At 42.1% G+C, this 13,730-nt stretch overlaps 2 protein-coding genes across 5 annotated transcripts in view; both read right to left on the bottom strand.

The window, feature by feature from the left end:
* The window catches only part of epas1b (endothelial PAS domain protein 1b), a 40,709-nt gene extending 39,328 nt beyond the window's left edge, over positions 1–1,381 (bottom strand). For 3 of the 4 annotated variants that reach the window (XM_034609066.1, XM_034609067.1, XM_034609069.1), the window contains exon 1: positions 1,224–1,381. In XM_034609066.1, the coding sequence (XP_034464957.1) occupies positions 1,224–1,249 (26 nt within the window). In that variant the 5' untranslated portion in view covers positions 1,250–1,381. The remainder of the gene's footprint in view (positions 1–1,223) is intronic. The other variant, XM_034609065.1, reaches the window with a different exon arrangement.
* Positions 1,382–5,344: 3,963 nt separating this feature from the next.
* Positions 5,345–13,730, bottom strand: part of LOC117775705 (protein kinase C epsilon type-like) — a 42,646-nt gene continuing 34,260 nt past the window's right edge. The window contains exons 12-15 of the mRNA XM_034609070.1: positions 9,596–9,734; positions 8,954–9,142; positions 6,708–6,854; positions 5,345–6,598 (exon numbers count right to left, since the gene is read on the bottom strand). Of these exons, the coding sequence (XP_034464961.1) occupies positions 6,452–6,598; positions 6,708–6,854; positions 8,954–9,142; positions 9,596–9,734 (622 nt within the window). The 3' untranslated portion in view covers positions 5,345–6,451. The remainder of the gene's footprint in view (positions 6,599–6,707; positions 6,855–8,953; positions 9,143–9,595; positions 9,735–13,730) is intronic.

Here is a 13,730-nt window from a genome sequence, read left to right as displayed (position 1 = left end):
AAACCAGATGTTTTCTGTTGTGCAGCACTTAATGTATATGTATCATTATTTAGTTGAACATCTCGAGCTCTGAGGTCGACCAAACTCACGCTTCTCAGATAGGGGCTCAAAAACAGAGGTGACCGGGCCTTAGCATCGGCTGTGTCTAATCTCTGGACCAGTTTACCTTCAGTTTTAACGTTGCTCTAAAATCCACTTCTTCTCACTGACTTTCAGTTGAATCGAGTCCGAGACCCTGATTTAATCTGTAATCGTGCAATAATCTAAATCTCAAATTTTCATAATGTTTATTCACTTTTGTATTCATTCCGTTTCTCTGTATATTTGATGTCTTTTTAAAGCCGGTTCATCACTTTGGTCACTGTGGTTGTTTGAAACCTGCTTTATAAATAAACTCTGACTGGAAAAAACATGTAGAAACTAATTTAAGTGTTGAGTGTTTTATGCCACAACTGATTTACACTGTAAATACACATAAATATATTTTTAAGTGAGGAGAGGGTTTATTTTAAAGTACAGTAACTCTTGGGTATATTTTGTTTATGAGGCTGCATCGTTGTTAAAAAACCTGCAGCAAACACAAACTTTGACAACCTTTAATTGACTATTTATGATGTTTAATTGCTTTTTCTTTTTCTTCTGTTATATTTTTTACATCTTTTTAAGCTTGTTCAGCACTTTGCTCGCTGTGGTTGTTTTAAACCTGCTCTATAAATAAACTCTGACAAACATATGTAAAAGAAATATGAGTTAAGTGTTGTGTGCTTTTTGTAACAACTGATCTACACATTAATACACCCATATATTGGATTTATCACTGAGGAGAGGGTTTATTTTGAAGTACAGAAGCTCAGTGTCGGTTTCCAAAGTCATAAATCACAATAATTTAACACTGGAACTTGTTTATTTGGACTTTACACTCAGTGGGAAAAAATGTTAAAGCTTTTTTGAGCTGATTATTGTTAAAATGTCCAAAACCTGCAGCAAAGAAAAGCTCCTCTCATGCACAGACTCAATCATCACTTACCTTCGTGCATGAGGCTGATCCGAGCATTAAAAACACATTAGTTTTGACACAAGGCTTCTGTCATGAGAAGATCTTATATTGAACTGGTGTATGAACTGGGATTTGCAGCAGAGAACAGGTCACAAGCTGCAGCAACATGTTGAGTTTCTGTCAGATGAATAATGTCTGAGCTGCAGAATAAAGAATAAAGTCTCACCTCTTCTTCTCTCTATCTCCAGTCATGTTTCCTCCTCTGCCCAAATCAATGGTTTAATCCCCGCGATGGTTTAGTCCAACTTCAGAGTCTCAGTAATGAAACTCAGAGACAGTTTTGAGATGAAGAACCGAAGCTGCTGCAGCGGGTTAAGTCCACAGAGTCAGGCCGGCTGAGGAGGCTGCAGGACCGGGCTGCTGCTGCCGCTGCTTGCCGGTGCTCTGGAGGTGGTCGAGGGGGTTTCGGGGGGGCGGGGGGGCGTACAGTCTCAGAACACTGCCGAGGATTGTACCGCCTCTGTCCCGCAGACACACAGACAAGTGTCCGCTCTCACTGCAGCGGCTGGAACGAGCAGAGCCGCTGATCCCAACTTTTCCAGAGACTGAAACAAACCGTGAGATCAGTTCGTTCTTTGACCTGAAGATCAGCTGATTCACACACACACGCAGGCCCCGCCCATTGGCTGGGAGCTCCGCGGGGACCCGCCCCCTGCTCCACCCCCCCCGCTCCGCCCCCTGTTCCCTCAAGAGTCCGGCCCCGCCCCCACCACCGCCCACCTGTTTGACCCTGAGACAGGTGAGGACAGAGGAGACAAGGTAACACAGGTGAGGACACACAGGGGAGGACAGAGAGGAGAGGGGACAGGAGTCATAGGTAACACAGGTAAGGATAGAGAGGAGAGGAGACAGGAGACATCGGTAACACAGGTGAGGACAGAGGAGACATAGGTAACACAGGGGAGGACAGAGAGGAGACAGGAGACATAGGAGACAGGTGAGGAGACACAGGTGAGGACCCAGGAGACAGGTGAGGAGACACAGGTGAGGACCCAGGAGACAGGTGAAGAGACACAGGTAACATAAGAGACCCAAGTGAGGACACACAGGAGACACATAAATGACCTGTATTTCAATCACATATTTCACATGTATATGTATAAAAATGTATGTAATATGTATATATTACATCATTGTAAAATATATACTTTTTTTATTTTCCCTTCCTTTTATGTTTTATATCAAATATAATTTTCCCTTTGTGGATCAATAAAGGCTCATCTTAATTTACTGCACATGCATATTAAGCTTCTCTTTATATTGGACACATACAATAAAAATATGGATTTATGGATATATTGTAAAAATACATAAACAAGCTGTATTTAAATCCCATATAGAGAAATAATCTATATATTATTGTATTGTTAATTGTTTGTTTATTTAGCTCTTTTGCTTTTTGTGTCAAATTAATCTTACCTTATCTCATCTTATCTTATCTTATGTAAAGTGTCCTTCCAGTTCACAGATTTAAAGGATTATTCCTCTGCGAACTTGTTTCTGAGACGCTCATTATTTGTCTATAAGATCTTCGCCCTCAGGAGCAGGTGATGCCGTCAAACATCTGATTGTATCTAAACGATTAAGTCATTAAAGTCATTCATCACAGGCTCATTAAATTCACAGTGACGTGACACAGACAACACCCTGATGTTTGAGAAGCTATAAATTAATAATGACATTTGCAGAGAGTCACATGAATTAATTGACTTCACGTCTGTACTGTAAACATGTCGCGGGAGCCGGCAACGCAACAAAGAGCTTTCTGTGTTGTTCCTGCTTCAATGAGGACGAGGAGAAGACGATTCAACGATTCACGTACCAGTCGACTGATGAGTTCATGAAACCTTCTACTTCAGAGACACAAACATCAGGAGGTGATTATAAAATCACTACGATGTCAGCAAATTACATCATACAGTGTAAGACTGTCATTTTTGCGACCAATCAGATTAGAGACAGAATCTACATCTTATTTAGATTAAACCAAATGATTCCTATGTTATATTATCTATACAAAGGTTAACTGAAGTTATCTTTGCCTGGTTATATACAGTGTGCATGTCGAGTGAGTAATGCACCTCTGCTGCTTTTCTGTTTTCCAATAAGAACGTGTGTGTTTTCTCAGATTTCAATGTTCATCCCGTCCAAAAAGAACCTGAAAAAAAAAACGTCGGCAGCCTGATCTGTAATATTAGACACATGTACGAGTGTATGTAGGTTAAGAACGAAACTCGATGATCTACCTGCTCTGCATTTTCTCACAGAGGCGTCAGAGCGTTCAGTCAGTTCAGGGGCAGGTCTCACAACATTTTTTCACAAACCAACAGAGCGATAACTGCTGCTGGCGTTTCACCGCGTCCTCTCCTGTCAACTGCTCACACGTTTTAGATTGAGAAGATTAACGTCGGGTACAGAGTGGCAGCACCAGGGGAGGAACCACCCGAGTACAACCAGGTTTTCTTACATTGTAAGGTCATGTGATAAATAGTTGTACCATCACTTTAAGTGGGAAAGTTTAATCTTTTTCAAACATCAAGATGAGGATTAAACAAGAGATTCAGAAAAAGAAAGAAGAAGAATTACATCCTCCATGAGGTCACTGTGACCTTTGACCTTCGACCACTGAAATCTATTCAGTTCATCTCACGTACAAGTGACCACTGGTCAAAATGTGAGGAAATTCCCCACAGTCAGACTTGAGAGTTCATGTTCAAGAGCACAAACACGTTTTGTGAGGCCACAGTGACCTTAACCTTTGACCTTTGACCACGCAGATCTAACCTGTTCATTTTGATTGCATGCTCAGATCTTGAAATACTTTCAAAATCCTGTGCTCGCACTGCGGTCCTTGCGGTTAAGATTCCTGGTTTTCGCCCGGGTTCCTCTTCCGGTGTGGGAGAAAGACTCAGGGATGTGGCTCAGGAGGAACTATTTCTTTTATTCTCATTCTGCATTCTTAAGAGGGCGGGATGCTGAACCCTAGAGTTCCCCTCTTGAGATGCTGCACATGTGGTTATATTATAGAAATTTGAGAGCAGATGCTTCACACGTTTATCAGCCATATCACGTTCACAAGAACATGAGGTCAGCGTACCTATGACCTTTGACCACCAACTTTTAATCACCTCATCCGTGACTTCAAGTGAATGTTTTTACCAAATTTGAAGAAATGACTTCCAGGCGTTCTTGAGATATCGTGTTCACAACCACCTGAAAACATAACAGTCACTGACTGTAGTCGGCACAGAGACATAAAAAAAACAAAGAAACATCATTTTCTTTCTGCCATCATGATATTTAATTCATTTCAAAAAACTAAAACAATACAACTTCACATCCTTTTAAAGTACAGTACATTTGGCACACAGCGCAAAAAAAAAACAACATAACACAAACACACATGTAAGGCGTGGAAATGATTCATACAGGAACAAAACCACAGACAACGAAATGTACAAACAAAGCTTCACAAATACAGGGTCCGGAAAAACAAAACCAACGAAATCCTGCATCATCCGACCCGAGGAGGAAGAAGTGTCAGTTAAAATCATAATACTGTCGATCACATGTCATCCAACACCTTTCACTCATCACTGGAGAGAGAGAGAGGGACCAGAAACACAAGCTTCTTACATGAAGCAGGTTGGAGTTAAACATTAAAACTAAAGGGATTGTCAGCGGAACATTCGGAGCGTTCGGCGTTCAGTGAGCGAGGACGTCTGGGAGAGGACGTCCTGTTCGGGCTCAGAGTGTAAAGATCGGTTTAAGAGTTTTTTTTATTACATTGAAATTCAATGACCAAGAAGAGAAGAGGAATGAACTCATGGAAAGATGTTGCGGAAGTTGGTCTTTGTTCTGCTGTTCATACTGATGCGTAATAATTATGAAATGAGACAAACTGTTTGTCCACTTTGTACCTGAACGTGTCTGGGGAGGAGATGAGAGAGAAAGGAAGAGGAGGAAACAAACAAAGATCGGATAAAAAAGAAAATAACAAATATTGCACATGGACTTTTCATGAAGATGATTGGATTCTGTTGAGTTCAGAATGAAAGTCACGGACAGGTCGTACAGAGAAGTGGAGAAAGAGGGTCAGAGGGTCAGAGGGTGGGTTTCACCACGTCAACGTGAAATCTGAAGGATTCTGGAAACATCAGAGGATCCAGTAAAATCAACACAAGGATAAAAAAGTAATACATGAGCTCTAAATGTACAGTATGTAGACACACACACACACACACACACACACACACACACACACACACACACACACACACACACACACACACACACACTGCAGAGCGAATACATTCAGTTATCACACATTCACCACTGTGTTTGACCCACGACTTTAAAGTGGAATCATGGGAGTTTGGTTTGTGATGTTGGAGACTGTAGGTCCAGTGCACAGCTACTACACACTCACACACACACACACACACACACACACACACACACACACACACACACACGGTGACAATGATACAACTGTGGGCGTGTTAGCAGGCGGCTAATGGAACCATTTCTTTTCTAATGGGACCATCGATGCCAACGAGCTGAAAAAAGGAGAGAGAAGGAAAAACAGCCCGACCTTCTCTCTACAGTGAGAAAATAACTGCTGAGATGAAACTAAAGTAAATTTCAAAAAGCCAAAGTGTCGCTGTCACGGTGCATCTTCTTAACTTTGCGTCTAATTAGCCAGTTTTTACTTAAATTAAAAATAAAGCTCTTATTTCCTCATGATCTCGTCAGAAAAGTCTTTGATTTCTTGCGTCTCCTTGTGACGTCTCTTTTTATTATGAGTAACATACTGTTTTTTCTTTAAATACAATCATTAGTTCAATTGTTTTTTCATTCACATACAAGTTTAGGGAAGAAAAAACATTCTTTAAAACACAGATAGACACAGGATACAGCACAGCGTGTACGGACATGACAGCCTTTCTCTTTCGAGATGTGCGAAACTACACACGCATGCACTCGTGTACACACATGACCTTTTCTCTCACGCACACTAACAGCCCACGTTCAACTCCTTCAAAACACTGAAAACGCGGCGCAGGCTTTGGTTTGCAGCGCAGCTTTCGTTCACAAAAACCTTGTGACGTACTCTCGGGGTAACTGGGTGCGTTTCTTACAGCGTCTGAACTGCACTCGCATGCAGCTCGGTCAAAACAGTTTGACCGAAAATACACAAACGGACAAACAACAAGAGCACAGAAACCATGATGAGCGACACGGGGCGGTCTAGTATAATTCCTGGAGAGGTCAGAATCTGCAAAAGTTCAGGAGGTCTCATTCCGGAGGCCACGTTCCTTTAAATACTGTGTCTTTGCTTGAAGGTTTTTATCTTATGTGTATGCATGAAGTTAACCGTATGTGCACGTGCGTCTAAGCCGCAGTCTCGTCTCCGAAGTAGGAGAAACCTTTGAACTCGTCTTGGTTGATCTGCTTGATGATGTTGTCCTCCACCGGCGTCAGGACGGGTTCTTCACGAGTAAAGTCCTGGTCAAAGTTGTTCACGTCCCTTTTGGTTTTCTGGGAGACAAAGAACGAGAGCGAAGGTTTTCAAAGTTTTAAGATGAGTCGGGTCAATTGTTGTAGGTATTTCTTTTTTATGAACAATAAAAAACCTATGTGGACTCACAATGCGTGGTTTGAACGGTGGTCTGAGCTTCCTCTGCTCCAGCAGCGTCCAGTCGATCTCTCGGAAGAACGCGTGGAGCTTAATGGCGTCCTCCAGACCCTGAGACACCACGCAGCCCAGACGCTTGTTAGGACTCTTCGTCATGAACTGAAGAGTGAGGGAGCAAAAAGGAAAGACAGAAGAAGGGAAGGGAGAAAAAAGAAGTGGTTTGTTTTACTTGTGTGAAAGATATTTAATGATTCTGATGAACTGCCTGCTTAAATAATAAAGAACTCATTCACTTTACAAAGAAACATAACCAATGACTGCATATGCCGAGGTATGGAGGTCCCGCCCATACACCTGCACAACCAATCATGAGTCAGTTTCAGCTGTCAATCATGACGTCTCAGCCCATTTTCACAGCATCACTTGTGTAAAATCTGATGTTGCCTCATTCCAGACAGATTAGGACTCTGTCTCTCTCTGAGGGGAACCTGAGTTGAGTAAGCTTATTGAATTTAGCCATATTTTTTCATATTCGACTCCTCCCAACCCAAACAATAGACAGGAAGCAGGCTGCTAAGAACAGGATGTCCAAATATACTCAAGTCGCCCAGCAGTGCTACATCATCAAATAACTAATTGAAACCAAACTCATCAGAACGTGAACATACATCAGTGTGATAAGAACGACCTGAAAGTACAGAACCTGTTCAACAACTACTTTAACGTGTACTATACAGCAGCCAGCCACCAGGGGGCGATCAACACGTTATGCAGTCTTTAGAATTGACTGTGGCTGCACGAGCCTGTTGTGACCCATCGAGACCCGACAGATTGGCTCTGGTTCGCATGTAATCGGGCGTCAAACATGTTGAGCTTCTCTATTCACATGAATAAAATGAGAAATATCACATTTTTATTTGTTGGCTGATGACTTCTCTTGCTGTGAATCAGTGATTTTCTCACAGGCCTGAAACTGTGAGACCCCAACTTGGTCTGTGGCTGAATCTTTTAAAAGATTCTTAACGTCTACAAAATACGATTTTCTGAAAATATGTAAAAAACTGGGTGAGTCAGACTGAGCTGAGAGAGTTTATCAAGCAACTCGATGCCCTTCAACTGGATGACGCGTCCAATCAGAGCCCAGTGTGCGGCTCTGACTGGTCAGAGTCCAAGACATCGTCCAACATAAACACACACGCACACACTTTCCCACAAGGCTTTGCAGTCAAAGCGCACCAACAGCCAAGGTAAACGCAGGGCTTGTGATGGAAAAACTGGACGGACAAATAAACAAATGGACAACAAGTGGCACTCCACACACACACACACACACACACACACACACACACAAACACACACAAACACACACAGAGAAAAAAGTCATGGAATCAAACACAGAGGAAATTATCCAATGTTCTTCCAGCGGAGGAACAGGAAGCTCAGATCAACATGTGACACTGAGGGAAAAAAAAACCTCTGTCACATGTGACAGTGAGAAACAGACAAACACAAAACTGAATCAGAAGAAATCTGTAACAGCCCATTAGTCCATTAAGACTGGATATTGTTTAAATGTTTCATGATATGCAGTATTTTATTTTAACAGAAGGGAAATTAAGTTAATACCTGGATGTTTGTGAACTTTGTCATTAGTCAGCAACTGTCTTAACAAGGGTTAACAACTGTCTGTTGTTAACCCTTGTTGGGTTTCTCTCTCAATGTGGCACAAAGTGAGGTTTTTAAAGGACGGATGTGCCAGATGGAGCAGAAAGAGCAGTTTGCAGATCTGTTCCCCGCTGATAATGACAAAACAATATCAGCACTGAAGATTCTCCGTCACCCAGGTCATGGTTTTCCAAGGAAAGTTAAATCAAGGGCAACGGAACTTGGTTGTGGACACTTGAAAAAGTTTCACAGTTTTTCAGCTGAGAATGGAAGAAGACTCTTGGATTAGAAATATAAATCTGTCTGCCCTCAATTCAACCAATGATGTAATCATTGCACATTATGTCTTGCAGGAATATCAGGTTTGTCCCGATAGCCTGACAAGTTTATGACAGTTAAACCGTATCTATCAGATTCATTTAAAACTAAGTAGACGAAGGAACATTCATAAAACCATTTTTTTGTCCTAAGATGTTCCCGAAGTCGTCTAAATCAATAAATCATCATTTCTGAAGTGACATTACACTTTTGTTGATCGCTGAGATAAATCAGAAACAGCACAATCTCCCCCCTCTGAACTCTGGGTAACTGACCGCTCGGAGAATGGACACCGCCTCCTTGCTGAGCCAGACGGGGTAGAGGACGTCATCGTGGAGGATCGACTCAAACAAGTCGTCTTCGTTGTCGGCTTCAAACGGCGGCTGGCCCGCCATCATCTCGTACATGAGCACGCCCAGAGCCCACCAGTCCACCGAGGGGCCATAGTCCAGCTCCTGGAGGATCTGAACACACCACAGAAAAATATCAGGTTACTTAAAGAAGTTAAGTTTGAAGAAATTGTCCTGCTTGCTGTTGGCCTTAAAAATGAGACATTAGGATTGTGTCCCTCCATGAGGAGACTTGATTTGAGCTGGCAGATTAAATTTAGAAATGTTTTATCATACTTAGCACACAGAGGTTATGCGACAAACCCAAACCTGCAGCCGTCTTTGAAGCACTTCACTTAAAAACACAGCAGAGCATCGTCTGCATAGAGGCGAACATTGACATTGTCCGGCTATAAATCTGCGAATAAAGTCAAGTCTCCCAACAGAGAGAAACATTTAGCAGATTTCCTCCGATGTGGATGAGCAGTGAAAGTGAAACTTCCCCTTTTCCATATGATAACAATATGTTTTTCATTCCACATGTTTGAAAAAAGCTGTAAAGATTTGGTTCATGTGGTTCGGTGTCACCTCGGGTGCGATGTAGTCTGGTGTCCCGCAGAAGGTGGTGGTGGTGACTCCGTCGAGGATTCCCTCTTTGCACATCCCGAAGTCTGCCAGTTTACAGTGACCCTCCGCGTCCAGTAGTATGTTGTCCAACTTCAAGTCTCTGCAGAGCAGGAAGGTCATAAAGGAGAATAAATTAAACGAGCGATGGACATTTTCATTATTGGAAACAAACACGTATTTCATGTGCTCTTCGTGTGATTGATGCTTCTCATAAAAGACCAAATATTTGAGGAAAAAAGACGATTCACAGGCCCACAGGGTTTTTGCCACAGAAAACAAATTGGGCCTCGTGGTTTATCTGCAGCGAAGGAGGGAGGAGGGCAGAGAAAAGAGAGAAAGTCAAGGGTTGAAAGAGATTGAGAGAGAGAGAGAGAGAGAGAGAGAGAGAGAGAGATGGATGGAGAGAGAGTCTGGGAGATAAGAGCAGCAGTGTTGACAGACGACAGGGCTGGTCATGAATACAGTCGCTCTGGGTTTGATGGTTGATCGCCACAAAAATGTCAACATCTCCTCTGTGCAGCTTCTGCAGCCATTCAGAACGAGGTGTTTTTAAAAATACAGCCGCCCCGACGAGCCGGGGAGGAGATGGAGCGTGTGTGTGTGTGGGTGTGTGTGTTAAAGTGAAGATGTTGTGTAACTGTTCTCTTTTTGTAATCCCCCCAAAATATAAAAGGCAGCTTAACAACCTTGTTTGAGAGCCGCTGTGATCTGTTGTTGACAACCTGTTCTTTTTCTGTCCCACCCCGCTTTGCTCTGACAAGTTATTGAATGTACCACAGAAACTCAGGTCAACGAGGTTTTGATGATGCACAACTATTATGCATCGTACCTCTGGGTAAGTTTGTGTATTTTTTCACCGGGTCCCCACTAATACAGATATTTTGAGCCTCTCGTCTGGAAACAAACTGGGTTTCAAGTCACTAAAACTTTTACAAACGCCCCCCCAAAGTGCGTAAAACTTGTGTTTCTGAGTTTCCGTGTATCTGATCTGGACTTGAGATATTTTACCCAAACCAGCAGCACTTGCTCTGCGGTTCTCCAGACGATAGATAAAGATATATAGCGGTGACCCTCCCCCGGCTCCCTGTTTGCATCTGTCTCCTCCAGGCGACTCCTCGCACATTAAATCTGAAGTGAACGGCTGCGGCGAAGCAGAAGAATAACATGAATTTAATGCATTTGTGATTGAATTCAAATGGCTGCTGACATTAATCTTTGTATTACACATCACCTCGCTGCAGTAAATTCAATATTAAGTGGCTGCAGGTGCAGCAGCACTAATGGAATGATATTTATTCCTGTGGAGACGTTTGTTGTGGTTTTGCAGAACGAGAACTGGACGTCAACAAGTGCAATTAACCAACAAGAAAAAATATAATATCTGTTTTTAATTTCCCACGTATACCATCATTTAATTATTGTAGAAATATTTCATTATTATCTCCATGTTGTTTCTTGCTCTGAACAGCTAGTATTTTGTCTTTTGGTCCTAGGTTACTTATTATTATTATTATTTATTGTTGTGGCCTTGTTAATGTTAATGAATACACTAAATACTTTAAGTTTATGTAATTTATAAATCAACAGGGAGTTTATTACCCAGAAATGTCAGGATATTATCACGTAAGTCTGTTGATTTGAAGTTGACGAGTGGAGATGAATAAAAATCTTCTATCAGAAAGATTAACAATCTTTGTATCATGTGACTCGAGAGATTTTGTGGGAATAGTTGGATTCAAGCGACAGCTGCTGTTTAACATCTTAAACTTTCACTGTGTCGGGAAAATCACCTCTGTATGTTATTTTAGAGAAGATTCAATATCACTCAAGAAATCCCGTCAATAAACAGGAGCTGCTCACACACACAAGAACACACACACACAAGAACACACACACACAAGAACACACACACACACACAAGAACACACACACACACACACACACACACACACACAAGAACACACACACACACACACACAAGAACACACACACACACACACACACACACACACACACACAAGAACACACACACACACACACACCAATCAGGCTCAATTGAGAGCATTTCCTGTGTTTCATGTTAATCTTGAGTGATTTTTCCATTACGTCCTCAGCAGCAACCTCTGTGCACTGTGACAGCTAACCTCTCTCTCTCTCTCTCTCTCTCTCTCTCTCGCTCTCTCTCTCTCTCTCTCTCTCTCACAAACACACACAGTTGGTGTATCTGAGGATATAGATATGAAAGAAAATATCAAATTGACCACAACATAAGTGTGAAATTTATGTTTCCACACCTTTAACCTTTCCACCATTCTACACTAAGACTGAATCCCGACACAGCGCAGAGTAAATTATCATCACGTTTCCGTCAATGGAGCCGAGGAATAAAGTCGACCGTGGCTGTTCACACCAAAGAAGACGGCAGTCGGTTTTTGTGTCCAGTCAAAACTCTGTGAAGTTACAAAATCTAAGTTTTGGTGCATTGAGAAATCACGCACACTCTCATATAGAAACTTATCTGTATGTTTATACTGATGAACTATGTCTCCAACCAGCCTGAACCTACAGTGTCTACGACAAACATCACCTTATATCTGGTCTCGTGGAAAAGAAGGTAAAGTGAAGAAGATTTGCTGCGTCCTAAATACGTTTGTTCCTTTCTCTAAAGGGACGAGAGGTTCAGACGAGGGTCTGATGGGAAAAGACAAGAATCAGAGGAGTGATGGAGGAGGGCCGGGTGGTGAGGAGGAGCGGGTCGCTGAGGGTGGGGGTGCAGAGTGGGGACATTTTGTTCCCAAAACACTTGTTCATTTTATTCCGGTCAACAAAGTGGGTCAGAGAAAGAAAGAAAGACGAGAGAATCAGGTAGTTAAGCCAACTCAGCCATCTAGAATCAACAAGTGTGTGTGTGTGATTGAGTAATACAGCCTGACAGAGAAAACCATGTTGACAGACTGAATCATTAATCTTAATGTTCTGTGTTTTAAACCTTGGAATAGAACTTCTTTCTGGATGTGAAGAGGAATGAGCCAAAAACAAAACATCACCTTTAAATAAAATACAGATGATTTGATGATGAAGGATATTTTGTTCCAGTGGCTCTAGACTAACTTTTTCACCACTGTCCCAGAACCATCAAGAAAAATATAAACTAAATCACTAGATTCAATTTTAGGTTACAGTTTAAACCACTGTCCCAAAATGTTACTTTGTTATTATCATCTATAGTCGTTATCACAGACTGTACATAAAGATGGACGAAATCCGAAAAGAGATATCTAGTGGCCGGCTGCAGTATAGGTCATAAATTCCGCCTCCTCCATGTTAGTAGATGGGAGCCCAAATATCCTGAATTCAATCCATCTTGCACCGATGACATCATTTGGAGTCAGAGTCTGTGCTGTAGAGATCGTCCGCTAACACGGAGGAGGCAGTTTTATGACTTATATACGGCAGCCAGCCACCAGGGGGAGATCGAGACACTTTGTCTTTACTTTCGGGAGCCGGCATGTCCTCCATCTTTATTTACAGTCTGTGTTTCTGCCAATGTGCCAGATGATTTTTTGTTCTTTCACATGCTGCCGTGTGTAGATACAAACATTTGCTGACACAATATTTTTCTGCTCTAAAAAGCATGAATAAGACTTGAATTATCAGGACTCCGATCAGACTCCAGCCGCTGGTTCTGTGTTCAGACGTATTCCTGGTCTCAACTCGTTTGATTCTGTGAGACGGACTCTGGGTGGAGTCTCACTTTCAAACATGGTTAAGAAGCCAAAACCAATAAAACAACAAACACACAACAATACAGCTGCAGCTTTTGACTTTAACCTTGAAGATTAATGTGGATTAAATTGTGCCAACTGTCAGAAACACACACACACACACACACACACACACACACACACACACACACACACACACACACACACACACACACACACACACACACACACACACACCATTAGAAACATGATTATAACCGTGTTCTTCATTCATTAAACCATTGAACGAGTGGAACAATGAGGAGCCGGCAGGACTGGACGAGTTGATCTGAGATCAAGTCGACAAAACAACAAAGAAAAATGTCGATTTA

Source organism: Hippoglossus hippoglossus, chromosome 15, assembly GCF_009819705.1.
Source record: "Hippoglossus hippoglossus isolate fHipHip1 chromosome 15, fHipHip1.pri, whole genome shotgun sequence".
NCBI classification, from domain to species: Eukaryota; Metazoa; Chordata; class Actinopteri; order Pleuronectiformes; family Pleuronectidae; genus Hippoglossus; species Hippoglossus hippoglossus.
Note: the sequence above shows the minus strand (reverse complement) of the source record. Positions and strands in the feature narration are given on the sequence as shown.